The following is a 27,833-nucleotide window of genomic DNA, read 5'->3' as shown; positions in this document are numbered from 1 at the left end:
ATATATGCCTAGCTAAGCTACCTAGGTAGTCGGTTTGGTGTAAGCGGACGACAAAGGAGATGGGCCAGTTTTGCTTGGTTTCCATCTGTACATGAGGTTAGAATCAGGGAGTTCAACCGTTGGCATATGGGTTGGGCTAATGTATTAGTATTAGACATGAGTTTTCTACTCTTGAAATCATAAGAGTTTTCTCGGTATTACACTCAAGTGACATCCAATGCTAAGTAGTTGAGTTTTCGTGAAGATTTTTTATCTAATGTCTTTGCAGCTATGTAGCTACGCTCAACGGTGATGTAATTGGTGTGAGGCTGTAGCTGCCTTATGCACGAGCAGGCAGCTAAATACACCAACCATCCGTCCCGAGGCCGCGCGCAGGTGGGGAGCTACTCTACAAGGCCAACCAACCATCCACATCCACCGACTTTCGTCACCAACAACTCCCCCGTCAACATCAACCACAGCCGTCTCTGACCTCGCTCCGATCCTCGCTTACCTTGGCCACGTCGAGAACCGAAGAGTCCGCAACTTTCAGGACGCGACACCCCCGATCTGGATCGCCGAGCGCCGAATATGCGCCTGTGAAGCCGCCCAACACCATGGCCCTGGATCTCCAAGACGGCTTCGTCGCCGCCAATGGCGTCCCAGATCTCGAAGAGCCCATCTTTGCCATCGAGCGCGTCCAGCTACAGTTTTCCGTCGCCGCCGACTTTGTCGCTGCCCAGGTCGCCAACAATGTCATCATCCTCGCCCTTTCCAACGGACGCATCCTCCGCATCGACCTAGAACGACCTGAGGATATCGATGGTAAGAGCCTTGAGCAATACGCTGGCATCTACCATGTGGCTACTGCTCAGTGTGATGCTCTTTTCAATTGCTAATGCTATACGCTACAGACATCGACCTACCCAAGAAGCCGTCCGAGGTTGGCGTCATACGGCGCATGTTTCTCGATCCCACCGCGTCCCATCTCATCATCTGCACCGCGCTCGGCGAGAACTACTATCTCCATTCCCAGTCAAAACAACCTCGGCCTCTCGGGCGCCTTCGGGGCGTCTCGATCGAGAGCGTGGCTTGGAACCCTTCGCTGCCCACGGCGTCGACACGGGAGATTCTAATTGGTGCCTCCGACGGCAACATCTACGAGGCCTTTATCGAGACGTCCAAGGAGTTTTACAAGAAGGAGGTGAAGCATCTGAAGAATCTACACAAGCTTCCTGATGGCCCGATCACGGGGCTGTGGGTGGATAACCTCCAGGACAAGTCGGATCTCCGAAGGGTGGTGATAGCCACCCAGAGCCGGTTGTTCCATCTGGTAGGAAGGATTGGGTACGGACACGATGGTTCAGGGTCTGTGTACACCCGGTTGTTTGAGTCGGAGCAGCCGGTTGTTCATGAGCTGTCACGCACATCATCGACCGCTCCCTCGAGCCTAGCGGTGTCTCCCGACCCTCCAGATTCCGGTCCTTATGACGACAACCTACCGGATCGAGCATACGCCTGGCTGTCTTACCAGGGAGTCTTTCACGGTAGACTGTTGAATGGACCCGTGGACAGCAATCTCGGCTCCAAAGTCTTTTCAGAGTCAAAAATGCTTCCAAAGGCCCAAATACTGACGCCCGAGGGTGCAGACCGACGTCCACCAACGTCAGAGCTGATTGATGCTATCGCACTCACACAGTGGCATATTGTTCACCTGGTTGGGGGACGGGTAGTGACGACAAACCGTCTAACTGGCAAGATGGTTTCTGAGCATGATGTTATCGGTCAGGGACAGAAACCTCTGGGTTTCTCTGTGGATATCCAAAAGAACACTTTCTGGCTGTTCACGTCAGAGGAGATTTTCGAGATTGTGGTTCGAGACGAAGAACGCAACATCTGGGAGATTATGACAAAGCTACAGCAGTATGAGCCTGCCTTACAACATGCGCGTACGCAGTTACAAAAGGAGACGGTAGCGGCGGCATACGGTGATCATTTGGCTTCCAAGGGACACTGGCTAGAGGCTGCTACCATTTACGGACGCAGCAACAAGCCGTTTGAGGATATTGCCCTTAGCATCATCGACAATAACCAGCCCGATGCTCTAAGGAAATTCCTACTTACCAAGCTCGCCGCCCTCAAGAGGTCGGCCGTTATGCAGCGGATGATGATTGCTGGCTGGTTGATTGAGGTGTTCATGTCCAAGCTCAACTCGCTGGACGACACCATCAACACCCAGGCAGAGCTGTCTGAGAACCTGAACTCTACCGACTCACAGAAGCTGCTAGAGTCGGTGAGGAAAGAGTACAGGGACTTTGTCGACAAGTACAAGAATGATCTGGACCGGAAAATGGTATACGACGTCATCAGCAGCCACGGCCGCGAAGGAGAGCTCCTCTACTTTGCCAACGCCGTCAATGACTACAACTATGTGCTTTCCTACTGGGTTCAGCGGGAAAGATGGAGCGAGGTGCTCAACGTGCTCAAGAAGCAGACAGATCCCGAGGTGTTTTATCTATATAGCAGCGTTCTAATGGCGCATGTGGCACCAGACTTGGTTGAGATTCTGATGAGGCATTCTGATCTCAAGCCTCGGAAACTGATCCCCGCGTTCCTCGAGTATAACCGGACGTTTGTTGGTGGCCCGAGTGCGCAGAACCAGGCGATAAGGTACCTCAACTACGCGGTGTATCAGCTCAACTCGAAGGATGCGGCGGTTCACAATACGCTCGTCTCGATTTACGCCTCACATTCTTCCAAGGACGAGTCTGGACTCTTGTCGTATCTGCAAGCGCAAGGGGATGAGCCCCGATATGATCCAGATTTTGCCCTGCGACTTTGTATTCAACACCACCGAACTCTATCATGCGTTCACATCTACACCAGCATGGGCCAGTATCTCCAGGCTGTCGATCTGGCTCTCTCACATGACGAAGTAGAGCTGGCAGCTGTTATCGCTGACCGGCCTATGTCAAACCCACAGCTTCGCAAGCGACTCTGGCTCGCCGTGGCGCGAAAGGTGATTTCGCAGTCGAATGGGATCAAGACGGCTATCGAGTTCCTCAAGCGTTGTGATCTGCTCAAGATTGAGGACCTCATCCCTTTCTTCCCTGACTTTGTCGTGATTGACGACTTCAAGGAGGAGATTTGTGCGGCGTTGGAGGACTACAGTCGCAACATTGACAACCTGAAGAAGGAGATGGACGAGTCCTCACAGACGGCTACAAACATCAAGATTGATATTGCGGCCCTGGACCACCGGTACGCAGTGGTGGAGCCTGGAGAGAAGTGCTATACGTGTGGTTTGCCCTTGCTAAGCCGGCAGTTCTTTGTCTTTCCCTGCCAGCACTCATTCCACTCGGACTGCCTGGGACGAAAAGTGCTAGAGCAAGCAGGTGTTGGAAAGTCTTCACGTATCAGGGAACTCCAGATGCAGATTCAGAAGGGGTTGGTCAGCGGCACGCAGAGAGAGACTGTGGTGGCAGAACTGGACGCTTTGGTGGCATCCGCTTGGTGAGTTATTCCTAAGGTGATTTGAGCATTCATAGCTAACTATGGGCAGCATTCTCTGTAGCGACTTGGCGATCAAGAGGATTGATGAGCCCTTCATCACACATGACGACGACGTCAATGAATGGGCTTTGTAATAAGAGAAGGACAGGGATGGGAGCAAGCAAGCAAGCAAGCAATCAATGAAGTTGATGTGTCTGTCTGGGCATAATCTTAGAATTGCAGATACCCCCACAATGTTGGACATTACATTCGATTATCAGACTTTGTCATGAAGCACGTCCCAGTGCAAGATGGATCGTCTTAGTATCTGCACTCGGTAACATCCATCTTGGAGCGGGTGAGCATGAGAATGGAGACAATGACACCGTACAAGCCCAAGACCTCTGCAAAGATGAGGATTAGAACCATTCCGACATAGAGGCGCGGCTGCTGCGCGCTAGCCCGGACTGGAGTCATTAGATTCAGTGCTGAAGATAGAGGAGGTGAGCTTACCTCCAGCATCACCAACGATGCCAATGGCAAAGCCAGCAGCCATGCCACACAGACCAACAGCAATACCCGCTCCGAGCTGAAGGAAGCCAGTATGGATGGGCATCTTTTCCTTGATGCCGTTTGACATGATGACACTGGCGACGAGGCCGTAGATGGAGAGGATCTGTGCCATGATGGCACAAAGGCTGAAGGGTGTCAACATGTGTCCAGGTATAGATGTCCAACTGGACCTACGTATTCTGCATCAGCATGTCAGGACGCAAGATGCCAGACTGAAAGATGGCACCGGCCGACTTTGCAGTGCCATATGCAGCGCCAAAAGTGGTGAAGACGATGGAGACTGCACAACCCATGGCGCCAAAGAAGGACTAGGCTTTGTTAGATGTAGACCATTGAAGTGTGAGTTAATACATACGGCGTACATGGGACTAATGAGGGCATTGTATTAGCTGAAGAGTTGTCAAGAGGGAATGGGAATGTCTATACCAGCGGTCCATGTTGGCAAGGAGAGCAGGATCCATGGTTGGTTGATGGGCTTAGTTACGAGATATTTACAACTGTATGTGGGAGATGATGACTATGAGAACACCTGAAAGAGGCAGCAAAGGGTATATATTGTATTCTGTGCTATCTCTTGCCAAGCAATAGCACAATGCGATGTGATGCAAAGCCACCCCCTCCAGGTTCAGCTCCAATAGACAAAGAGATGTAAACACGGGCTAAAGATGCATCGTGGCTGACCCAGGCAGCTACGAAAGGAGCCTCAGCTGAATGTTGGTTGGTGAGAGTTGACGTGGCCTTGGTAGGCAGAAGGATAAGGAGGGTTATGAGTGGTGGGTTAAGCGTTGGAGGAAATTACTGTGAGTTCTAGTATTATAGATTGGCTGCCTCTGAACTTGAAATAGGAAAACAGGATAGATAGAGGTGTTTCATAAGAGGAGAAGATCTCGAGATATGAAATGTTCTGTGGGTGCCTTCTTGGCATGTCCGTTGTAAGACGGAGGTGAATGGTGATAGTTGCCTACCCTACAGCAAGAGGCAGAACCCAGTCTATCAACAACCACACACCCCCAATAACAGATATTTTGGAATTAACAAGTGAAAGGATCTAGATTTCTATATACATGCGTATCCGTATATATATATTTATTCCGAGACTACGTAGATGATGTCTATCAATGCTACGGAAACACGGCAACGCCTCCGCCACGAACGTCGTAAGCGTCTGTGTAAGCGCCATCATCTTGTGGAATCAAACACTGCACGTAACAAAAAAACACAGCCACTGAAATTCCTCGGAGAAGCGCTGCAGGGACCAGAAAAGAAGCTTTTTACTTACCCACAACCCGCTCTCACGTCACAAAAAAGTCTAGTAGAATGTGTCATGTACGTCCCCTAACCCACAATCCGAAGGAAAGACGCTAAGAATATCTCCCGAGGTTGCCGCTGTTAAACCCACTCGTGGCCGCGCGTCAACTATTGTGAGACGATGAGTTTGCTTTACTGTAGTTTGATCATGAAGGAGATGATTGTTTGGGAAAGATGTGTCAGGCGAGTATTGTGTTGCACGTAGACATGTTGTGGAATCATGGTGCGGTGGCTACAAGATGGGGATTCTAACAAGCTGTCGTTCCCCCGTTTCATAACTGTCTGATCATTCCAGCGCCATTCTTACACTTCCGGCTTATTTAAAAAAGGGAGAAAAAAAAAAAGAGGCTGCTTAAACTCGGCCTGTCCGTGCCGAAAGGCGATGCTCTGACGTTGGCTGGTGACGCAGTCGCTTCCTCGGGAGCCTCGTCCCGCGCGGATCCAACGGCACGCAAACAGTCTTTGTTCAGCGGGGAAGGGAAACCCATTCGAGGCTCAGACGAGTTATTTGTGAGCAGTTGGGGGGATATAAACTCCCAACAAGGGTCTACATTGTATGAACTGCACTTGAACATATACACAAATCAACCATGAATGCAACTCGGATATTTTATGCTATTCTCTCGTTGGCTTCGGCCACGGGGGCTATTTCTTTACACAAGAGACAGGATGGACTAGAGCCTAGAGTATTGGCTTTGGATTTGCAGAGAAGCACGATACATGATCCTGTTGGCAACGATAGAAAACGGCTTGCGAGACGGAGCGGTTCTATAAACGTGGGGATCGACAACCTGGTTAGTCTCTACAAGTCTTACTCCAACTATACGCATGCTGACTATATCATAGCAATCACTTTACTTCTTCAACGCCTCTCTGGGCACACCAGCTCAAGACTTTCGTCTACACCTCGACACGGGAAGCAGTGACCTCTGGGTCAACGCCAACAACTCGACACTATGCTCAACACCCGCCGATGTCTGCAGCACATCTGGCCTCTACAACGCAGCCAAGTCTTCTACTTACAAATTCGTCTCGAGCGAGTTCAACATCACCTACGCCGACGGCTCTGGCGCTGCGGGAGACTATGCCACCGAGACGTTTCGCGTGGGAAAGACTGAGCTTAAGGAGCTGCAGTTTGGTATTGGATATGAGACTTCGTCGGATCAGGGAGTTTTGGGTATTGGGTATTCGGCGAATGAGGCTCAGGTTGCCATGTTTGGGGGAGAGCCTTATGATAACCTCCCGGCTAAGATGGCTGCTGATGGGTTGATTGCTTCCAACGCTTACAGCCTCTGGCTTGACGATCTAGACTCTGCATCAGGAACAATCCTATTTGGAGGCGTTGACCGGAAGCGGTTCACGGGAGATCTCATCACAGTGCCCATCCAAAAGTTTGGCGGCCGCTTCTCCCAGTTCTACATCACCCTCACAGGCCTGAGCGTAGGTTCAGACACGGTCGACGACAACCTCGCCCTCGGCGTCATCCTAGACTCTGGCTCAACACTCACATACCTCCCCACCAGCCTCGCAGAAGCCGTCTTTGAGATTGTGGGTGCCGACTACGAGTCAGGAGCTAGCACCGCATACGTGCCCTGCGACTTGGCCAACGCTTCAGGCAACTTGACTTTCAGCTTCAGCTCTCCTGCAAATATCACGGTGCCGTTGAGTGAGCTCGTGCTTGACTTTACTGACGTCACGGGTCGACGGTTGCGGTTTGACGATGGTGAGCCGGCGTGTATGTTTGGCATCGCTCCATCGCCGAGCGGAACGAATATTTTGGGAGATACGTTCCTGAGAAGTGCATACGTGGTGTTTGACCTTGGAAACAATGAGGTTTCGCTGGCGCAGAGCAACTTTGATGCTGATGGGTCAGATATTGTTGAGATTGGCTCAGGGGACGGGGCTGTGCCTGCGGCGACGGGTGTTGATGAGCCTGTGTCGGCAGCTTCTGGAGTCTCCTCGAGTAGTGCTGGATCGCTTTCACCTCTGGGTAAGGATGGGGGTGTCTCTCTCTTTGTTGGGGCTTTGGCTCTCGGATTTGTCTGGTCTCTTGTTTAGGAGCTGAACAAGATCACGCAGCCTTGGGATGCTTGCTGATACTTTGCTGAAGCTGGAGTTGTTTGATTATTGGAACTGGATGAATCATGGGATATTTGCGAGGTGTTTTGGTCTTTTAACGGTGGTTTGACTTATACTGGCGTTGAGATGAAGCATCTACGAGACTCAGATTTATGACATAGACTATGGCGTCTGAATTTAACATTGATACATTAACCACCTCATATCCTTGGAAATTTCTAGTCCATATCTGATATCAGATCACAATCTATGGCTTGGATCGACAATTCTTGATGATGTGGTTGTGCTGACTTTTGCCGATTCGGCTCCGACGTGCTCTACTATCCCCGTTACTCCCGAAAAAGGATCAACAATGAGCGATTGTTCATCTATGAGCTGACTAGAGTTTAATTCCTTGATCTTATATAAACCGAGATACCTAGTTCGTCTGATCTCCTGTCTGGCTCATCAACTTATACCACCCACTCTCACCATCTCCAGTCCTACCAGAGCTTCACCTCAGCTACAACCATGACGGCTTACATCGAAGTTGCCGCGAGCTGGCTCTTCAAAAACGCCAAAGGCCGCGATGCAAAGGCCTTCTTCACTCATCCTGCCTTTGCCTCTCACCAAGAGCCGACCCTGTCCATCACATCTCCAGACTGTGGGACAGATGGCTCAACCCTTGGGAAGGAGTACATGCATGGAGGTGAAGGCCGCTTCCCTGAGCTGACATGGGACTCTCATGAGGATGTCAAGGAGTGGCTACTTGTATCTGAGGATCCGGATGCACCGCTTCCGACGCCTATTTGTCATGGGTGTGTATAAGTGTTGATGTGAAAAGGAGGTGGGCTAATATATGAGTAGGATCTATCTTGGTATTCCTCTTCAGAAAACGAGTGTTGTGAATAGCGACTTCAAACCCGTAGACGAAAAGTCTACCCGCCTAGAAGGAGGCTTCTACTATGGCGCGAGCCGCAATGGCATGATTTACATTCCACCGCGGCCTCTTCTCAACCATGGTATTCATCGATGTGAGTTGAAGTCTCTCACAGACCTTGCATCCACCAACACACTTACTCTAGATTGGTTTGAGATCATTGGCCTCAGCGAGCCCCTGGATGAAAAACTCGTGACTTCAAAGCCGACGACGGAGCAGGTGGCAGAAGCCATCAACGGCAAGGTTGTCGTCTGGGGAAGATGGATGGGACAGTGTGAGAGGCGATGGGAATAAAGATGACATGGCAATTTCTTTTAGCGAGTTCAAACATGGCTTCTTATAATCATGCACCGTCACATCTATATACGCCCAAAACTCCAGATATTCAACCCAACCTTGGTCCCCTCCTCCACGGGCAACCCAGCATGCCACGTCTCATCATAACCTCGTCCATCAGCCGCAAAATTCTCCCAGTAGACGGCATTCCCCGGGGTGACCTTGAACACGGCACCCGTGTTGTTTCCCCCACACTCGACGAACCGACACCACTCCTCACTTGCAGGCACCGGGAGTGCCGGGAACTCTGTACCGCCGCCCTTGATCCCGGAGCCGTCGACCCACGCCATGAGACTGCTCACACGGCCCCAGCCCCGAGTGTTGGAACTCCAGTCAAAGTGGTGTCCGTAGTGGCCTCCGGGTCCGTACCGCTGTGTTCGGAGGCGCTCGATGAACAGGTCGGAGCGCCAGCCTTGGAGGGAGCGGACTCGGTTCTCGATGCAGCGGACGGCGTCGGTGCGAGGGATGACGGCTACGGAGGAGTCGCGGACTGAAGAGTCGCGGTGTGTGGCTTCGCCGTCGTTGGTGATGGTTGAGGGTTCAAAGATGGGTTCACTAAAGGAGTTAGCAGAGGCAATTGACATATACAAGGCATCATCATGTCTTTTAAATGCTACTCAAACCTACCTAATCTCCAACAGATGCTTCCTCTCCTCCTCACTCAAGAAACCCTCCAGGTACACGACAAGAGGCTCCCGGTGCAAGATGCGAGCCACATACGAATCCGTCTCACAAACAGGGACAGTCGCATCAGGTGCATCTATCGCAAGCAGCGACTCATTAAGTTGCGGTCTCGAGTAAGCAGCATCGCGACGGCCGGTGCTGCCGGGATATAGGAACTCGCTGATGGGGTTTGAAAAGACGACGAGGAAGGCTATGAAGCCGATGACGTACGAAAGCATGACAAGAGACGATGTCAATGGATGAGAACATGAGTGAGAGGAAGAAGTTGGAGGAAAGGGAAGCTCAAGGGAGACAAGTCATGATGGAGCTTTTGTGGAGTTCATGAGTCGCCAGGGTCTGGTCTGAGCTTCGGATCTGACGGATCTTTGACCAGATTAGGTATCGAGGGCGATTACCTATTTAGTCGAGACGGAGAGTTTTGTAAACCAACTATTGAATGCTTACAAGACAATGACAACTGCTTGTTCATCTTTAATTCTAGGGATAGTTGGTGTTGAGTTATGCATGTCTCACAAAGACCAAGACATCGGATCAACTTCCAAATGGTGCTGCCGAGGCTCTATTGAGGTGAGAAACTCTCGTTCGTCTACCTATTATACCATGCGTGTCCCCATAATCGTACAAGAGTTGTGTGTCATGTCTAACTTTCATGCACCTGGGTATATATCGTACAACCCCCCTCCATCCAACTATTCGACAAGTAGAAATACATCCCTTTCTTTCATGTCATCCAAAAACCAAAACCAAAACTCCAATCATGGCCAGGGCATCATGGCCGTCATATCCACTCTTGCCGGTTCATAACCCCGTAGGCATCCCCTCTGCGTCCCAGTTCAAATCGGCATTCAGTACCCCCCAGGGATCAGTGCCATCGCTGGGAAGAGAATTCGTAATCATTGTTTCCGTGATTTGTGCAAAAAGTGTTTCCTCGCTCGATTGCCATATAGGTGTCGCTACACGCCCCTGCAACGCCCTCAGATCAATTCGGTTGTCCTCTGCAGCGTTGCCGAGCCCGTTATCTGGTGAGGTATGGCTGCTTCCAGATACTGTTCGAGCTCCAGAGCCTTGGTTCGCTGGAGAGGATGCTGAAGACGAGTTAGTGCGGTCAGGAAGCGAAATACTCGCTGACGTTACGCGAGGTGAGAGAGTTGGCCAAGTCCCTGTAGCCGCGAACCTCGGTCCCAGGTTTACCCCAGAAGTAGTGAAGGACGATAGCAAGTTACCACCACGCTGACCGTTCATCATTTCAGGCCCTGGGCTTGGAGACATCCGCTTCCTCTTGTTTGTCGCCGCGTCCTCTTGGCTCGGAGGTGCGACATTACGGGTGACGGCGCGAAGCATGCCATGGAAGCAGTCCTTACCTGGTCGATGATTCTGCATGCGGGCCTCTTGTTCTGTATCTATATTCCTCCTGTGCGCGAAGAAGAGAGATGAATGCTCCGTATGTTTTGTCACCGCACTTCGAACTAGCATAGGGATATGAGACTTGCTCTCCCCAAAGGCGTTGCGGAACCTCTTGAGTGAGGGCATTCGTATTGAAGAGTTGAGGCCATTGTGCTCAATGTCGAGACACGCCTGCTGGAGAAAGGCGCGAGTGATAGTGTGTGTTCGTGCAATGGCTTCCATGGCTTGGACGATGAGGTCGAGGTTTGAAAGGTCGATCGAAGTCAGACCGCCTGTTGGGTTCTGCTTGGCCAGGTAAACGTAGACTGTGGTTGTGCAGTAAAGCGAAAGAGCGCACAATGGACTTCTCTGAAGAAGATGTCAGTGCTGTGGCATGGTTAGGGGTAGTTGTGTACATACAAAGAAGAGCGTTGCATGCGTGTTGATCCTGATAATGTTTACTACTTCTTCGGCAGCCGCTCGGAGACGAGCGATACTGTTCTGCTTTATGTGGTCAGGCAGGCCATGCTTCTCGACCTTCTCGATAGCCGCATGATGAAGGCAAATGATGGAGGCATGTAGGTTGAGGTTCAGATGCGTGGCAGAAGCGTCCCGTACGTTTTCAGGCATGCGGAACTTTTCGGGGAGAAACATGAAGAGACTGGACAATGTGTTGTCCAGCTCGCGATGTCGATTCCAGTATGTCCCGTTCATGACATCGTCACATCCGTCGTCGGGTCGAGCATTATGAACATGCCGGAGAATACTCTTGAAGACCTCACAAGTGATGACTGTCCCAGCAAATCCTGTGTACTGTGCTCCTCGAAATGCGTCAGTCAGAAAAGGGGCTTCTTCTTCCCGGTCAGCGAGGAATGCGTCTTCCGAGGATGGTAGTCGAGTAGCAATCTACCAACTCATTAGTACAAGTCCCAAGAGGGCGGGTGGTAGATGTACATCGTCTTTGTTGAGCAAGCTGGGCCAGCCTGTCGAAATGCAGCAATGAGCATCGATCGAAAAGGCACCCCAGAAGACTCTCCTCCGTTCCTCAAGCTCTGCCCATGTGAGAGCGGGTGGCAAGGGTGGTGGCATTCCAAGACGCTCTCCATCTAGGCGATCAAGTCCTATCATGTGGCAGAGGCGGACGCAGTTTGCACCACTCATGGTTGATCTGCTGAATAGCATGACCTTTGCTTCATAGAAGGCAATGAGAGCCCAAGACTGCGCATGGTTGATGGAGACGAAGGCTTCTCCATGGCCCTGTGGTTGGTGTCAGCCTTGTCCAGCTTAAACTTTGGGTTGACTTGTACCTTCATCTCGTCTGCCTCAATATACTGCCGGGCCCGACGGTAAAAGACCTCATGATACTGGTTGTACTTGGCATGGCCAACAGAAGCCAGCGCCCATATTATGTACTGCAGGCACATAGGGGGCTTTCGCATAGGGGGACCATAGAAGGCTTGGAGATAACGCCCGGGATGAACAATAGGTATCATCTGGTACTGGTGTTGGAAGAACGTAGTGTTTCTATAATGTTAGTTGGTGTAAAGTAGCCGGGAGGTTGCACTTACAGTTCCTCCATCACTTCGTCTGGGGGCAAAGACTCTGTCATACCCAACCCCATCAACTGAGTGTTTGAAGGGGTTTCTGTTGGATCCGACTGTTCAAAGTAATCTGGACCAAAGAATGACATTTGAGGTTGTTCAGAGTCATCCTCCAACCGAGGCACGCCAATAAAGTTGGGAACCTCCATCTCCGGCTGAGCCGGTTGAACGGGGCTCTCATCCTCCTTATCATCAATGTTCTTATTCACCTCTTTGAGGTAATCTTCAACCTGAGCTGAGTGAGCACCAAAGTCAGCCACCCATCAATGAATAATCAGACATGAGACGAGCAATACCTAGACGTGCCTCAAGCTCTTTAACGTTTCTTCGCTTAAAGGTTGGCTTCCGCCGTGACTCTGGATAGACACACTCATTTGAAACCTTGACACAACGGCTGCATGCCGGCTTTGTGCGATCGCATTTCAGTTTCCGGGCCCTGCACGACACGCAGGCCAACGGCTCCGTGCCGGCCGGGGCGGCGGAGGCGGAGGTGGAAGGTTCGGACTCGGTGGTGTCCGGCGGCATGGCTACGGCTACCACTGAGCCTCATCCAGTCGGTGACGAAAGACAGGACTGGGGTGGGGATATGGACAAGTATGGATAGGGATAGGACGAGGGACGCTTGTTGTACATGAAACCTGGCCTCTGCAAGGTAGGAAATGAGCTGACGAGGCACTATCGCGTTCTCTTGACACGCAATTCGTAAGGCCTACGAGGCATCATGATAGAAACGACGTGACAGACATATACGCGAAGTCACGTTCCTAACTACGGTCGCGGACGCTGACCAAGAAGTGCCCGTTCGGATTTCTCACGCCGGAGAGATTTTGGTCCGAAGGCCGAAGGCTACAAAGTCCGAGAAGGAACTAATCCCGAGCATCGACGGGTTAGCATGAGTCACAGGTTGAAAACGCGAAGGCGCGAGTTGAGAGCGAGCGCCTTCTCCTTTTTTGATACTGTCGAGAGTAAGAACCAAAAGCGCAGGAATACACGAGGAAAGCCCGTCCTTCCGTCCTCTGGGAAGGAACGAACTTGGCGCGGGTCTTTCCTGCCGCGGGTGCCTGCAGTGCCTGCCTCCTTTATTTAGGTAAAGTAGGCGGGCAAAATCCATGTCTAAAAAGAGTGCGACGTGGGGGGTAGATATCTTCTGGTAATAGGTGCTGAGCCACACTGAACCAAATACAAACACCAACAACTATTCATCATTCCATCAGTTACTAGGAACTCGATAGAGTCTTTGTCTAATGGAGGGCTGGTCAAGCACGTGCTGTCCTGCATCCGGATGTTATGCAGCTTCGCTTCCGAACAGCGACAGCCTGCATCAAGGCGCCATCCTCCCACAGCCCGTCTCACAGCGCCCTCAACCACCATCACTCACTCGAATCTTACACACCGCCAAGATCTGGCCCTGTCGGCCTGGAACTCTGTATCGATGCAGATACCTCAAGAACCACTCCTGCCGCTCACTGCAACTGAAGTCGTTCATGATCACCACCGCTACCACCCGCCCGCGTCGGTAGTCTGCGCGCATCAGTCAGGGCGGGGACCAAGGGGCGAACGCTGACGTCTAGCACAACGTTCTCGACCAAGGCAATCGACCAAGATGAGGTGATGGCGACCTACTCACGCCAGCCGACCCAAATCTCGACCCTGCGATGTTGCGCATGTGCCGCGCAGCCAAGCGACAGAAGCGAAGCGAGGTAGCCCGTCTCTGCGCCAGCACGGTGCTCTTGACCTCTTGAATTCTTCGTCACTCATCATCACCGCCTGCTTCGTATCTTTGAGCCAATCTCGGCCCAACCTTGATTTGACTTTGCGAGCCCAGATCTTCCCCTCCCCCCCAGACGTGTCAGGGCAGCATCATTCCCAGCGCCAGCCTTGACGCCTCTGCGTCACACAAGGCTTGATGCCTCCTCGGTGCTACCGGCCTACCGCCGGCATGTCACACGGCCGTCATATCCAAGAGAGATGAGGGTGACATTTACGGACCGCGCCACCCAAGCATAGAGGAGAAACGGTGCCATCCACCATCTTGGACGGATTGGACGACAAGGGGGGAGTGGGAGGGTGGCACAGACACGGACGCTCACCGATTGTCCCCGTAAAGTGGGAGCAAAACGGAACGGTGCTTGGCCTAGCCGACGACGCTATTCGGCAGCCTCAATCCAAAGCCCATCAGCCTGAGCTAGAAGTTTGACAGGGCTTCTCGAGTTGCTTTGACGGCCGCCAAGACCCGCCCTTGGCAACTGGATGTGGCACCTAGCCGTCCGGCTACCGGCGAAACCAGTGCTGACGATTGACAGCTAGGGAGGACGCTATCGGCTGGGTCGCTTATAGGAATCCCGGCCGATCTAGGATCGACAAGAGAAGCCTTTATTAGCGGCGCGTCCAGGACGGGCTTAGACTCGACGCCATCCAGTCGACCACGCTCCCAATGTGAGCTGGCGGCCCCAGGTCAACGGGGCTCACCCTGGGAGATGCCCACCCTTGGCAGGTGGTTGATTCTCGCAACTCCGGGCAGTCATCATGGCCCTGAAACGCTGGCCACAGGCATGGCTTGCAGGACAGGACGGCATCGGTGGAGCGAGCTCCTTGGTGACTGACACTTGACCCTCTTTCCGCCCGGCTTGACTCCCGCCACTTCTTGACTCTTGTCGCTCTCCTCTTCCCTCATTCCCTCTTCATCGTCGATCGAAGCTTGGGCTTCGGGGACATTTGCAGGGGGAGAGGGGGATCATGTCTCTGGCATAGATTGCCGCGGCGGCGGGTTTCTCCATCAGCCCTGCCGGAACCGCCTGAAACGACGGCCATGGTCCCCAAATCATGCTTGTTATTCCCCGTCAAGCCAGCAGCAAGCCCTCCCACCACCAACACTTGGGGCGACGTCGCCGGGTGACTTGCTTGAGTAGCCAGCCGCATTGAGAAGCGGTGGCTGATGACCCTAACGTTAACGAACCGTCTTGCTTTCACTTTGCGGGATGAACAGGCACACACGCACGCACGAGCCAATTGTCAAAAAGTCAATTCATTCCCAGGGTCGGCTTAAACTTAGAATCAAGGAACTGGATGGACCGACCTTCTATGATAACTCAAGAAGAGATCGACGAGAAGGGCACCCCTGCGCCACCAACGTTGAGTTGGTTGGCTGCTAGCCCTGTTTTTTTTTGTCTCTTCCTGATGCAACGACAAGGCCAGCTTCCCATGTGCCTCGTCTCTCAGATAGGCAAAACGGCCATGGATCAAGTCAGCCATGTTGCTCTTTTCTGCGTTGCCACGCGGGAGACACGCCCAACCATGTCTCATGTCTCAAACCCTCGCGGGTGACCATGAGGATATCACCGGGGGCCGTGTCTCGGTATGGCTGCCCGAAATAGCTTGCTGAACTGTGGTGCCGTCATCAACACTGATAGACGGAGCAAAAAGAGATGAAGAAAACGGGGTGCATCAAGACATGCAGCCAGACGTGAGACAGCGCCCGGGCGCATTATCCTCTAAGACATCCAGGACTGTCAACTGCCCCTTCCTCAGGCGCCCGCCTTGCCCTATCGAGGCCCAAGTGTCTCGCTGTCATTCAGCCACGCGGCTGGTTCGCCCCAGCTCCATGGACGAGGAGAGAGGGATGAGGAGAGCCACTGGGGCTACCCTTGTCAATCTGCCAGCACCACGCGCTGCCTCTGGGCAAAAGGAAAACACCGCGCGCTATGCTGGGTGCAGCTGAATTGAAAGATCTACAAGTCCCCGGGCCAATATCTCAAGGGTCAGCCTAAACCCTTGACAACTCGAGCCTGTCTTGATGGCAGGTTTCATCATGAATCATGTTGATCTCCGCAGCATCTGAGGGTTCCCCCAGCCTCGACTTTAGCGAGCCGTTGGTTGTGTTTCTCGAAACTAAAACTCCTCGTCCAGCTAGAAGCAGAAACAAAGAAACATGTATGCCAAAAGGAGATACGCCTCCCCAGCCTACCTGTCAACGGCGCCTTACCAAAGCCCGCCACAGGTCTGCAGCAGACGCCCCCTCCCCTTCTTGACCATATGCCGCGGCGAACGAACGAACACCCGGTCCGTCTCGTATCGTCTCGTGTCATTCGTCTGTTAACTTAACTCCGAAAGAGACTTGGGTGCGATGGATGTGCATTGGTGCATGGCAGTGACAAACGACTCGGAAGCGAGGGTCTGTCATTGTCATCAGAGTGTCATGCCTGAGACTAGTTGGTTCAACACGAGATCAGAGGGTTCCATGCCGAGACAAGCGTCGAATGAGCTCACAAGGAAGGGCCTTGACCACCTCACCTCGCTCACACGAATGAATGAATGCACAGCACGTACATACAGCAACTGACATTGTTTACACGCTGCGGTCTGGCCTGGCCTGGTCTGGTTTGTCCAGAACTGGCTCTTGATTCTCGGCCCGCAACCAACTGGACGTCACCCACAGCACAGGGTCACTTGGCAGCCACCACCAACTCCGGGATGATAATCCTGTTCCTCTTGGATGCATCTGATGCATCTGCCGTCCTGCCCTGACAGCGTGGTTGATGCTTGTTTCCACGCCATTCTCTTGTCGTCTGTTTGCTGGGCCCCCCATCTTGAGAGGAGCCATATTAGGCCCGCCTGCATACATACTGTGCCCTTCAACTCCATCCTACCGGCCGGTCAGCAAGCCCTGCCTGCCGGCGAGGGTTCCCCCCCTCACCGGTGAACTTGACATGTTTCATGGCACTGCGAGCATCCCTGATCCCAGGCTGGGCGCATGCGTAGATCGTTCGACTCCGACTACTTGCTGCGAATGGTTGTCTAGACCAAGGACAGTGGCAGATCCCCTCACGGCATTCACGGCTCAGGCTCCCGTTTGGAACCCCGTCTAGCCCTGTCTAGCCCATTTTCTCAAGTGCCGTTCCTACTCTACGCTGCTGTACTGTACTGAGCTGTACCGAGCTGTACCGCATCTCGGCCGCTCGCTCAGGTGGTCATGACCCAGTCGTGACAGCATCAGCATGAGCATCAGCAGCATCGGTGTCAGTGTAATCATTGTCAAACTCTGAGAAGCGACAACGCTCAGACAGCAGGGTCGTCTTTACGGAACCATGCCGCGACATATGCGTCAAACCGTTCATCGAGTTCCGTCATGTTGTCAGGAACTGTTTCTGTTTTACCAAGTTCAAGGACGTTCCCAGGACAATCAATCAATGCCTCCACAACTTGGCCCCCAGCGCAGTTGTCTCTTGTCTGAGGAGCCGCCTTTTCCATTCCCATGACATTAACTCGTTTTCTTTCTACCTCTACCCCGTTCAGCCACAATCCTTTCTCGGCACCATGCATTCTACTGTAGCGACGGCGCTGACCCAGCGCCTTGTGAAGTCATGGATATGCTGCCTTTTATGCATTCGCGCGAACCCCCCTCCCCCCCTCCTCCTCTCTGCCCGTGCCGCACGACATGCACACCCTCTTTCTTGTTAGGTTGTCACACAGCCCCGGAGAATCTCCGTCTTGGATCTGTATCATCCGAGATGCGTGGTGACAGAAAGAGGAGGGTTGCTTTGGACAGGACCTCGCGAATCTCGGACACCTGAAAGGCGAAGTTTGTTCGCTCATCACTCACCGTTGAATAACCAACCATGCATCCACCACCGCCAAGAGGCTGAACCCTTTCCACCCCCAACGGTTACGACCCAGTCGATAGTACGGTTCAGTACCTGCCTCTCGCCTTTCGCCTCCCGCAAGCCAGCACACGCCTCCCGGAATACTACAGTACGGTATTCACTCCCCCACGGGCTTCCATCGTGAGCCCTATGCCTCTTGTCCGCCCTTAGGTCTGTAGCTCTAAAGATGGACTAGCCGCTGCCGCTATAGTCGACCGGTCGTTAAACCACCCCCGCTGGGGATCCGCCATCCCCTCACCTCCACTCACCTCCCCAAATCTGGATTGGGGGACACTCAAGTGGTTGTGAGGCCATATGGTGTCGTACTCAAGGTAGCAGTGACTGTAAGGTAAGACTGCCCATCACCAGGGGAGGGGAGGGTGAGGGTGAGGGGGGGTGGTGGATCACGAGCTGGGAGCTTACAACCACCAGAGAGGATCTTGTGTCCACTGAGGAGACGTCGTCTTAGTCGGTTGTCCAGTAAATTAAGTCTTTGATGCACAGACTGGTCGTAAGCTTCTGCTGTCAAAAAACAAGACGGACCCAGAAGAGGAGACACGGGCTTCTTGTTGGTTCGTCCATGGGAGGTTTTTGCCCCCCCTTTTCCAAGAGGTTCCTTGACTGATGATTGAAGGGTCGAGCGAGTGAGGGTGATGATGATGATGATTGTGGAAATCTAGTGAACCAAGGCGTCTGGGTCGCCTGTTGTTGCACTCTCTCTTGTTGTTTGTGTGAGCCCCTGTAGGTTGCCCGTGAGGTATCTAGGTAATCTTTGTTGCCCTGTTTCTTGCCCTGCTTTGCTTTGCTTTGCTTTGCCTTGCCAGGCCCCCTACCCCTAACCTTCCAGAGAGGATCATGACCCTGATCCAAATCCAAAATCAAAATCCCAAAAATAAAACGCTATTGCCGTGTATGTTGCGTCTTTGTCGTCTCTGTGGCGTTGATAATCGATGTCGCTTCCTTTCGTACCATACCATATCATCCAATACCGTAAAGTACCCGCCTCAGTGGCTGGGCTGGGCAGGTTCCAAACATGGAAACCAACCAACCGCGCCCCTTCTCCACTTAAAAAACATGAAATCGGTAATCTCCCTTGCGCATAAAAATGGGATATCCCATCGCCAAGCGCGTCTGTGGACTAAAACAACCACCATCGAACCCACCCCCCAACAAGAAGAAGTAAAAGAAGAAAAGAAAATAGCCGCTATTCTCATACCCAAGATGTCTCGTGTCAAAAGTAATAAGCCCAAAGGGGGAGTCGCTCCAGAGAATTAAGAGGTCGGGAGAAGTCCAAAGAAAAGAAACAAGTAAATAAAAACGGTACTGCAGCGCAGCGTGGGTGGGCGCCTGCAGCCTCCCTAGACTTGGCCTAGCGTAGTCGCAAAACTAGACGCTGCCCCTGCCCATGGCATTGCCCGTTCTTCGCTGGCTCAGCGTCTCGAGATCCTCGTCGTAGGTGGCGCCCTCCCCGTCGCTCAGGGGTCCGACCGGCTCCCGCTTGCCGTGCTCAAAGTCGCCGCGTTCCGTGGTGGCGAGGATTTTCATGTCACCGCCGCCGCGGGCGCCCGTCATGGCGTCAGATTCGGCGCGCGCATTGTTGATCATGGTCGGCAGCTGGCGACGTCGAGCGTTGATGAACCAGTTGGAGATTTGATCTGTGGGTGTAGCCGTTAGTTTCCAGTCAACTCTACTTGGATGCACATCACAGTAGCTCCCACCCACGTGGATCTGTACTGTATGAACCAGGATTATCAACTTACTCATCTGTAGTCCCGTCTGTCGCATGAGCTCCTGCTTCTCGTCCTCGGTGGGATAAGGGTGCTGGAGGTGCGCCACAAACCAAGCCCTGAGCTTGTCTGTAGTCTCCTTGGGCAGGTTGCCCCTTCGCTTCCGCTGCTTGTTGTCTCCGTTGAGGCTCGAAGGGCCCATCTCCCCGAACCGCACAAAATCTTGGTAGGGAGTGTTGTAGCCGTTTGCAGTAAACGGTGTCCGGTCAAACGAGTGAACAGATCCCGCAGAGAGTGACTGGTATCGGGTTGGGTGGTGATAAGGATAGGCGTAGTTGGGCTCGCGGTAGGCCGAGGGCGCGGCTTCAGGGACGGGTGCCCCTGAGTGGGGAGGCATCGGGGGATGCGAGCTTCGATAACCCTCCACCACCGCACGGTTAACGGGGGCTGCTTCTCGTTCCATCGTCCGCGGTGGTGGGAGACTGGGAAGTGTTGGTCGAGGTTCTACCCTCTCGTTCACCTCCATTGTAGCAGGGTGAGGGGCCGATCCGTTTGCGATATACGGACTCGTTCTGGCCGGTCCCCAGTTATCCTGCGCTCCCTGCTGCATAGGGAGATTTGGTGAGATTTGTCGTGGTGATGCTCGGTCGGGGCTGTATAGAAGGCGCGGTACTTGGCGTGCTCTCTCATTTTCCTGCTCGCGCTCCATCGACAATCTCCTCCTCTTGCTAGCATTAGGCGAGTGTACATATTGCGGTGATGCTGAGTTCATTGGTGGTGCGCCCAGAGGGCCACCTGCTGAGTGTGGCTTTGCATTGAGGTCTTGCGGTGGTTGGGGTTGAAGCTGTAGTTCCGGGAAAGCCTGGGAGAGGTCAGCTGGGGACACTTTGCCTTGTCTCGTTTGTGCCTAGTCTACCTGTCGAATGGAGGGGAGAGCAACTCTGTCGTTCTCGGTTCTCGGCCGTAGAGAGTAGTCGGGGCAGCGGTTGGCCTCCCAGGGGCGGGGCATGCCGAAGGAGGGATGAGAGGAGGGAGATGCTGTAGCAAGCATAGACATTTTGGCAGTTACTGGAGCAGTTTCTTGTGGTGTTGTTTCAGACTGTTTTGGCAGTGAACGGCTATCTTCCATAACAAGACGGCCAGTCAGGCAAGAACAAACCGCGCAGCGGCCAATTCCCTTTCAGGTGTTAATAGGGGCGGACTCGGGCGCGGGTAGAGGCCGTCGTGAGGAGGCACTGGTGGTGGTACCTTTGATTATTATACAAAGTAGAAGCCGAGATGTAGACCCAAAGGTTGAACGATCGTCTTGCTGGAAAGCTCCAGTGTAGATGAATAGAGCCAGAAGATGGTTGTTGGGTAAAGAGCGAAGTCCGTCACACAGTCTCAAACAGATCCAATACCGGTCGTGATAGAGAGGGATGGTGGCCAAGGGAAGAAGTGTTGGTCTTGAACAACGATGGGCAGGCCAGGATCATGTGCTTGCAGATGGTGGGAGGCCCAAGCCTTTTGTATATCAGGGATACTGTGGCGGCTCAATGGTGTCGACGACAGACAGTTGATCCTCCAGAGTCCGCCAGCATAGAGTGGGGGGCGCTTGGTCGTGACCTAGATAGGAAATGCCAAAGGATGCAGGGCCATAAACAGTCTGAGCGGAGAATTTCAGAGTGGTCAGGGCTCAACTGGAGAAGTGGTTGTATTAGTGAAACCGACTCGTCCAAGCCACAGACGACGACGTGGGAACAAAGCGTTGTGAACTGGGATGCCGGGTCTTTAAAACAAGACTTCTGCTGGACGTCTTGTGGAGGAAACGGCTGACGGGGAGGCTAAACCAGAAATGGACCAAGTATGCGAAGCTTGAGCAGGGAACACGGGGCGATCAGGGAGCCAGGGGAGTCAAGGGGACGGGGCCAGATGAAGAAACAAATGCCCTTGTCCACGGCGTCGGGCGTGGTATCCTTCAGGTCAAGAGAAACGTCACCAGTCCTAAAAGACAAATGAGAGCTTTGACAGGCTCATGGTGGTTGCTGGGATGACCCTACCAGGGGTGGCTGCTGGCATGGAGCAGGGGTTCAGTCGAACCGCCAAGGACCTCCCACGCTGGGCTGCTGGCTTCTCGATTTAGGAACCCCATTTCGAGAACCCAGTCCACCGTGGCTGACACGCCCTGGCGTGGGAGAGAGCTGCTGCTGGCAGCCTTGGCTGTGGAGTGTGGAGTGGTGTCAGTTCTCGCCGCTGGCTCCCACCCCCAGCTGTCCGTCCCTAGCATGTCGGTAGGTGTTGTGTTGTAGGTAGCGTTGCCAGACTCGGAGCCAAGACGGTTGAGAACGTGCCATGAATGGGATTGTCCTACGCGAGGACCAGACCGGGTCTTGGGGTGGCATTGCATATGCGTCTTAACTTGCACACGCATACCGGACGGAAGTGGGCATATATGGATGCCTTGTTGCATGTGCTGCTATGCTCGTTGCTCTCTTCTTGACCAGCTAGTCCGACCGACATGAACAGCCAGCTCGAGTTGTCCGCACCGCCTCGTCGTTGTTGGGCATCATGTCTCCCCAAGTCGGTCAGCCCTTCTCAACGTTACCAAGCCTTTGTGGCTGCGCGCTAGATGCTGGACCTATGTGGTTGAGAGACGTTGAAAGTCAGAGGCCACTGAGACGACTATCTGCTGTGAGGCGATCACGAGGTTGCGCGCGACGCTCTGACCCATGCCGATGGGTTTCGGGCTTGGTGTTATTAGAGTTTATGGATGACGGGTGATGGTGTTGCTCGAACGGTTGCCGTTGCACTCCTTTTGGCTTGCCCTCCTCCTCTTCCCTCCCCCTCCTTCGCCTCTCTCTGTGTCTGTGTCTGGCCTCTCACTAACACGGCACTCAGCTAGACGAAGCTGACGAAACGCTAAAGTGGAAACCTCGATATTTGACGGCCTGTCACGTCCGCATTCGCTGCGGCTAGGGGAGACGCTAGGGCGGCTACACACCCGCCACCCACGATGGCATCTGCAGGCCTGTAGGGCCATGATTCAAGCGTTGCCATCGGGTTCGCCGCCGTCGCGCAAGCAATTACAGCCAGTACCGCGTTGTGGATCGATCAATTGAGCGCCGGGCCTCTTTCTCCTGTCTCTAGACTCCGGACCCTTGACTCTCGGTTGAGCAAGCGAGCCGCAGTAGTAGTAGACAGGCGCTGTAGTCTCGTCTCTGGTTGAGGCTGGACCAGCCGATCCCACAGCATTAGGTACCGTCTAGACAGGCCATGGGCTCCCGGCACTCGTCGTGTGTTCGGTACCCAGTGTGGGGTTGTTGAACGTGGTAGGGAATGCCTTGCTTTTGCTCGAGTGTTTGCTTCTTGAGTCCCAGCGCCCAGTGTTTGAAGGGGGGGCGCCAACCTAGGCGAGTCAGCCCAGAACACCCACTCAGGCGCCAGGATTTGATATGATTGAGCCGCGGCTTCAGCGGTAGCGCAGAGGCGGGAGGCCCGTGGCGTCGACGGGCAGTCCAGGCCCAAGTCCCTGGGTCTTGGGATTTAGGCCCATGTTCCATGATTATCTTTTTTCCAAGACCAAACGCCTCCTCTAACGAAAGAAGGAGTCCATCACAAGGCAAAACCACACCTGGAGTTTCTGGAAAGGGCGGTAATTATGAAGGCCCGCGCTTGTTTGGCGAACCAGCGGTAGCCTGAGACGATAAGCTTGGAAACAATCTCGCAGCCTCTAGCCTCTAGCATGGCTCTGGCACAACAGTGAGACAGGACCCGGGTGGGTTTGTCAGCCGAATGCAGTGTTGCGATTGGCTTCTCAAGTTGTACGATCGTCGCGAAGATCCCACGGCGCCAGAACAGATTAGGGTCGCCTCCGCTGCTGGGATGTGCATTCTGCTCGCGAACGATTGGCTCTTCAGAAAGACGTTTGAGCTGGGATCGCAATATGGTAGGTTGGTTTCGCTGAGGGCTCCGCAGAGGTGCACAGAAGCAGCAGGTACTCGAACATGTACCGTAGCATTGCCAGGCCTGCGAGGCCCTGCCACCGACGACGGTCAAAGTCATGCTGGGCCCTAGCACCTGGATCTTGTCCGTTAGAGAATATCACACAGGAACGGGGGTGTTTACTGAAACTGAGAACTGAGACTTTCACAGCGGGAGCTTGTTCCTGGCGTGCGTACCTGAGCTTGGCATCAAATCAGCAAGCCTCATCCAACCTGTTGCAAAGCTTGTCCAGTGGGAACTTTGTGCATGCGGATTTGCTTTACGATCTGAGTTTCGACGCTTTGGCATCTGGACGTGCTGAGTAGAGGGAAAGGGATGCGTGAGGTTGCAGTGCCGTTAGTGTCGGTTCATCTTGGCTGGCGTTTCTGACGGAGGAGACGATGCCATTCCCAGGTAAGGAACGCTGGGACAGAAACCCCACCGGGAAGGCCCACATCACGTTACCTTTCACGCCTTCCGAGTCACGGGCGTGAGAAGGAGGCCACACAGAGACGTCCAAGATGAAGGAAATTAAAATAAATTCATGTATACTACCTGCAGTCTTTCGGCCTAACTGTAGTTGTTTTTCTGTCACCGCTCTTCGATCGACCGTATTGCAACTTTGCACACCCTCCACCTAAATGGGCGATGGGCCACTTGAAGCTAAAGGATGACCGGCCGGCCGGATAAACGGTGCGCCGCGCCCCGCTGCACCGAGTCAATCTGTGCAGACCTCTGCCTTCCGGCTATGTTAGTTATACCGAACATCATCCCGCTTGCACATCAAGCTTCACTTCAAAGTTTCCAAATTGCTGGAGACATCGACCAACTCCTCTTGTACCCCGTACCTCGTGGCGGTACGTGCATCCCAAAGATCTGGCAAAGGGGGAGGAGAGCCAACGGTCTCCAACGACAGGCCGGGCTGTCTTGTCCACCGATCACTAATCGTCCTGCATGTCAGGCTGGTTCACGTCCCACTTGACAAGGGTCATCCACTAGCGAAACCCTGGTTCGTCGAGTTATTCCCTTGGCGCGGACGGGTCTGCCAAAATCATTATTGCTTCAGCCAATTCTGTTATAGCCACAACCTCCAGGATTACGACTCATCATGCCTGTTGGAATCAACCTGGGCCGATCTGTCAGGGCCGGTGTGCAGACTCCTCCTCGCTCTCGGATAGATTCGTCTCAACCTGGCTCTGACAGCTGCTAGGCTCCTGACCTGCCTGCTTAGCACTTCCTCAGTCTTTCTAGGGTGCCAAACGCGCTTTGCCAACAAAAGTATTCCGGCCTCCGGCCCCGGGAGCCACTATCTCGTGCCAGCGCCGAGCCATATGTCGTCGATGCATATTTCTGGAGACTACGGGCCTTGATGACAGCAACCGGACTGTCGTCAACAAAGACATCATTGGCTGCGGCATGTGTGTGTCCCTCTTAACCCTATGGGTCTGATCGAGGGGACGACGAATGCACATCCTGCCAGATGATTTCCCTTCCATCATGGAACGAAGACATGGTCTGCAGCCTCCAGCGTCGCACTTCTGTGGATGACCATGCTTTCAACGCAGATCATGCTCCGTACTGTCAACCTCAAGCAGTGTCATGAGCTGGACCTTCATTGGTCATGTCGGCTAGATGCAACTGGATCCCTACGACAATCCCTTGGTCTACCCACATCTGTCAAAACCATCCAAGCAACGGAGACACTTCCCAATCCTTCCGGTTTCCTACGCACTGACGGCGAGAGTCCTCGAACCAGTCCAATCCCATACAACCCAGGGGTAGGCGACGATCATCCAGCCTCTGATCGTAACAATTCTCAAGACCTTGGCAATTGCTCAGGCACTTTCGCGCACCTGCCGCTCACGTCGCTAGCCGCTATCAAACAGCCCGTCCATCCAGTTGCTCCGGGTTGACAAGCAACCTGTCCCGCTGGAAATATTCGCAAGACTCGCGGCAATGTGCACTCAATACATTCATTGTCTTGGTGCAGCTTTCCAGCCGTTGTGTGGCCTCAACCGGGTCCACGCCTTGTCCACCATGCACAACATCCTCCCGAGCAGAAAGAGGGTGGTTTCTTGGGCGCCATCGTCTTGGATTGACCCACAGATGTTGTGCCCGCTATGCAGCTTAAACATGATTCGTCCTAGCACGGCGATTAATGCTCATGCATTGGGCACATCTTTTCCACATCTTGTTCATGCGAACCCTGGCAGTTAAGCAAGGCGCTGTGCCTCCTGTCGTACCCCGCATGGTCCTTTCTTGACATCTCACCCGGGGTGAGACGACTCCAGTTGTTTGTGGAAACTCCTCTCTCTGAGGCCGTTACATATGGGCGCTGGGCTGCATGCTTCTGATGACCTCCTCGGTGTCAGCCCAAAGGGGAAACTAAGGCTTCAGGGATGCATTCGCAAGATGGGCTCGACTAGGCATAGAGCCGTCTCCTTCCCGGGATCCTGGCCTGCCTGGCCTCCAAGCACACCACTCACGCAGGCAGGAGGTCACAGCCGACGACAAATGACCCGGCGGCAGAGCCCGTTAGTCGGGAGGAGCTTCCAGGGCACCCTAGTCGGACATCCAGCTCCTGGGACCTGGTGGGCCTAGAAACCAACACATCTGGCCGCCGAGCAGATCTGGCTTTTGACACATTTTGCGGGACACCCCAGTCTCATCTCTGTGTCACCATCCATCATGCTTCCACCAACGATCGATCAGCACGCGTTGCGCAGAAAAGTCTCCGCCCAAAGTCTACGGACAGGCAAGCTTGATAGAACTCACCGCCCTGCATGAGTTCATCGTGTTTGCCATACCAGATCTGGGTCGGTGCTCCGGCACACGTCACGTCTTGTCTTCTTGCACTGCACAGCACTGACCGAGCAGTCGAAACCTGCCTGTCCTGTACAAGGAGGCGTGGGGGGGGGGGTTCTCTGCCATATGTGCCAAGACCCCGTAGCGGCTACTCCTGACAGGAAAAAGCAATCATGGCTGTCCACGAAGCCATGCGAGCTAATGTCGCCCCTGGCCTTCACGGTCAAGATCGTAAGTTGTCAATGCCCAACTGATTGGGTGTCGTCGACAACTGCGCGGTCGCTAATCTTGCGTTTGCCCGACCGTCCTCCACCATCGTGACCTGCATGCGCCGGCAAGTTTACGATGTCAACGGCTTGCTGCATGTTGGACACCTTTAGGACACGGGAGAAGGCATTCGGCTGTCTCGCGCGCTGTCAAGAGCCTACGGAGGAGGATGGCGATGCTTGCACGATTTGATTTGATGTCCTGCTTCCTCCCACAGGCACCAGGGATCCCTCGACAATATTCCAACTTGCGTGTATGTTTCGAGGTGGAATCGAAAGCTCATACTTGACGATATGACCATTCAAATTGGGTCCGACTCGTTCCGAAACGCGATGCTCTTCTTCCACCTGCCCCTTGGACAAGAATCCGCAGGTAATATACTGGTAATCCAGAGATGGCTGGGAGAGAATGCGGTTTCAGGGAACAAGCATGCACAGGTCTTCCTTATACGACTCTGTCAAACTGCTACACAAGGAAAAGCGGTGACGATGCAGGTTCGTCAACTTCTCCTTCGAGGAATTGCCATTCATCCTCGGGCGGAGACATGGACTCTGGCTTTCTCGGTCTGGCTCGCAGCTCTCGGATCAGAAGGGCTCCGAGACGAGCCTACTGCAGATGTGATGTCGAGACAGGACTCGTTCCACACCGGTCATGCCCAAGGTAACGTTCGGAGAAGAGTGCAAAGGATCCATGCATGTCATTGATTGTCTTGCTTGGAGCAGAGGTGGGTGATTCACTCACATGTCAACTCTTCAGCTAAGGGGCAATAGGGCCAAGATGGCAAAGGTACCATGCAGGCAATGTGAATTGCATACGACAAAGGTCCAAAAGCATGACTCGTCAGTCCAGTTCTCGCTTGAGGCGCCATCAGCCTGTGTGCTGTAGGTGCTGTATGTGCCTTGGCTGGTCAAAGCATAAAACGACTTTCCAATCGAAGCAGGTGGAGTTGGTTCCGTCGGTTCAGGCGACGTGGGCGGGTTCGACTAGGGACGCCCACAACAGCCACTCTCCCCTACAATTAAAACATCCGGCACGGTAAAGTGTCATTCCAAGCAGGGATGTCCCCTGCTCGACAGACCCT

At 53.5% G+C, this 27,833-nt stretch overlaps 6 protein-coding genes across 6 annotated transcripts; 3 read left to right on the top strand and 3 right to left on the bottom strand.

Moving 5' to 3' along the window:
• Positions 1-596: 596 nt before the first annotated feature.
• On the top strand, positions 597-3,752 carry NECHADRAFT_71145 (uncharacterized protein; the record flags this gene model as incomplete). Its single annotated transcript, XM_003048936.1, has 3 exons — positions 597-804; positions 894-3,492; positions 3,542-3,752. 3 exons carry the CDS (start codon positions 597-599, stop codon positions 3,624-3,626), a joined length of 2,892 nt encoding a protein of 963 aa, XP_003048982.1. The 3' UTR covers positions 3,627-3,752.
• A 40-nt stretch (positions 3,753-3,792) lies between these two features.
• On the bottom strand, positions 3,793-4,481 carry NECHADRAFT_83836 (uncharacterized protein; the record flags this gene model as incomplete). Its single annotated transcript, XM_003048741.1, has 5 exons — positions 3,793-3,938; positions 3,985-4,169; positions 4,219-4,352; positions 4,400-4,412; positions 4,471-4,481. 5 exons carry the CDS (start codon positions 4,479-4,481, stop codon positions 3,793-3,795), a joined length of 489 nt encoding a protein of 162 aa, XP_003048787.1.
• A 1,461-nt stretch (positions 4,482-5,942) lies between these two features.
• NECHADRAFT_101314 (uncharacterized protein) lies at positions 5,943-7,552 on the top strand (the record flags this gene model as incomplete). Its single annotated transcript, XM_003048935.1, has 2 exons — positions 5,943-6,146; positions 6,199-7,552. The coding sequence occupies 2 exons, from the start codon at positions 5,943-5,945 to the stop codon at positions 7,408-7,410; spliced, it is 1,416 nt and encodes a 471-aa protein (XP_003048981.1). The 3' UTR covers positions 7,411-7,552.
• Positions 7,553-7,941: 389 nt separating this feature from the next.
• Positions 7,942-8,644, top strand: NECHADRAFT_95580 (uncharacterized protein; the record flags this gene model as incomplete). Its single annotated transcript, XM_003048934.1, has 3 exons — positions 7,942-8,228; positions 8,278-8,444; positions 8,496-8,644. 3 exons carry the CDS (start codon positions 7,942-7,944, stop codon positions 8,642-8,644), a joined length of 603 nt encoding a protein of 200 aa, XP_003048980.1.
• Positions 8,645-8,709: 65 nt separating this feature from the next.
• On the bottom strand, positions 8,710-13,078 carry NECHADRAFT_71135 (uncharacterized protein; the record flags this gene model as incomplete). Its single annotated transcript, XM_003048740.1, has 9 exons — positions 12,651-13,078; positions 12,322-12,589; positions 12,061-12,277; positions 11,708-12,010; positions 11,174-11,659; positions 10,176-11,122; positions 9,664-9,677; positions 9,314-9,560; positions 8,710-9,241 (listed from the first exon to the last, which is right to left on the bottom strand). The coding sequence occupies exons 1-9, from the start codon at positions 12,877-12,879 to the stop codon at positions 8,710-8,712; spliced, it is 3,243 nt and encodes a 1,080-aa protein (XP_003048786.1). The 5' UTR covers positions 12,880-13,078.
• A 6,301-nt stretch (positions 13,079-19,379) lies between these two features.
• NECHADRAFT_47076 (uncharacterized protein) lies at positions 19,380-20,777 on the bottom strand (the record flags this gene model as incomplete). Its single annotated transcript, XM_003048739.1, has 3 exons — positions 19,380-19,648; positions 19,754-20,582; positions 20,637-20,777. The coding sequence occupies 3 exons, from the start codon at positions 20,775-20,777 to the stop codon at positions 19,380-19,382; spliced, it is 1,239 nt and encodes a 412-aa protein (XP_003048785.1).
• Positions 20,778-27,833: the final 7,056 nt, after the last annotated feature.

The sequence above is a fragment of the Fusarium vanettenii genome, assembly GCF_000151355.1.
Source record: "Fusarium vanettenii 77-13-4 chromosome 8 genomic scaffold NECHAsca_10_chr8_2_0, whole genome shotgun sequence".
Lineage (NCBI taxonomy): Eukaryota > Fungi > Ascomycota > Sordariomycetes > Hypocreales > Nectriaceae > Fusarium > Fusarium vanettenii.
The sequence above is the reverse complement of the archived record's forward strand: the minus strand, read 5'-3'. Positions and strand labels throughout refer to the sequence as shown.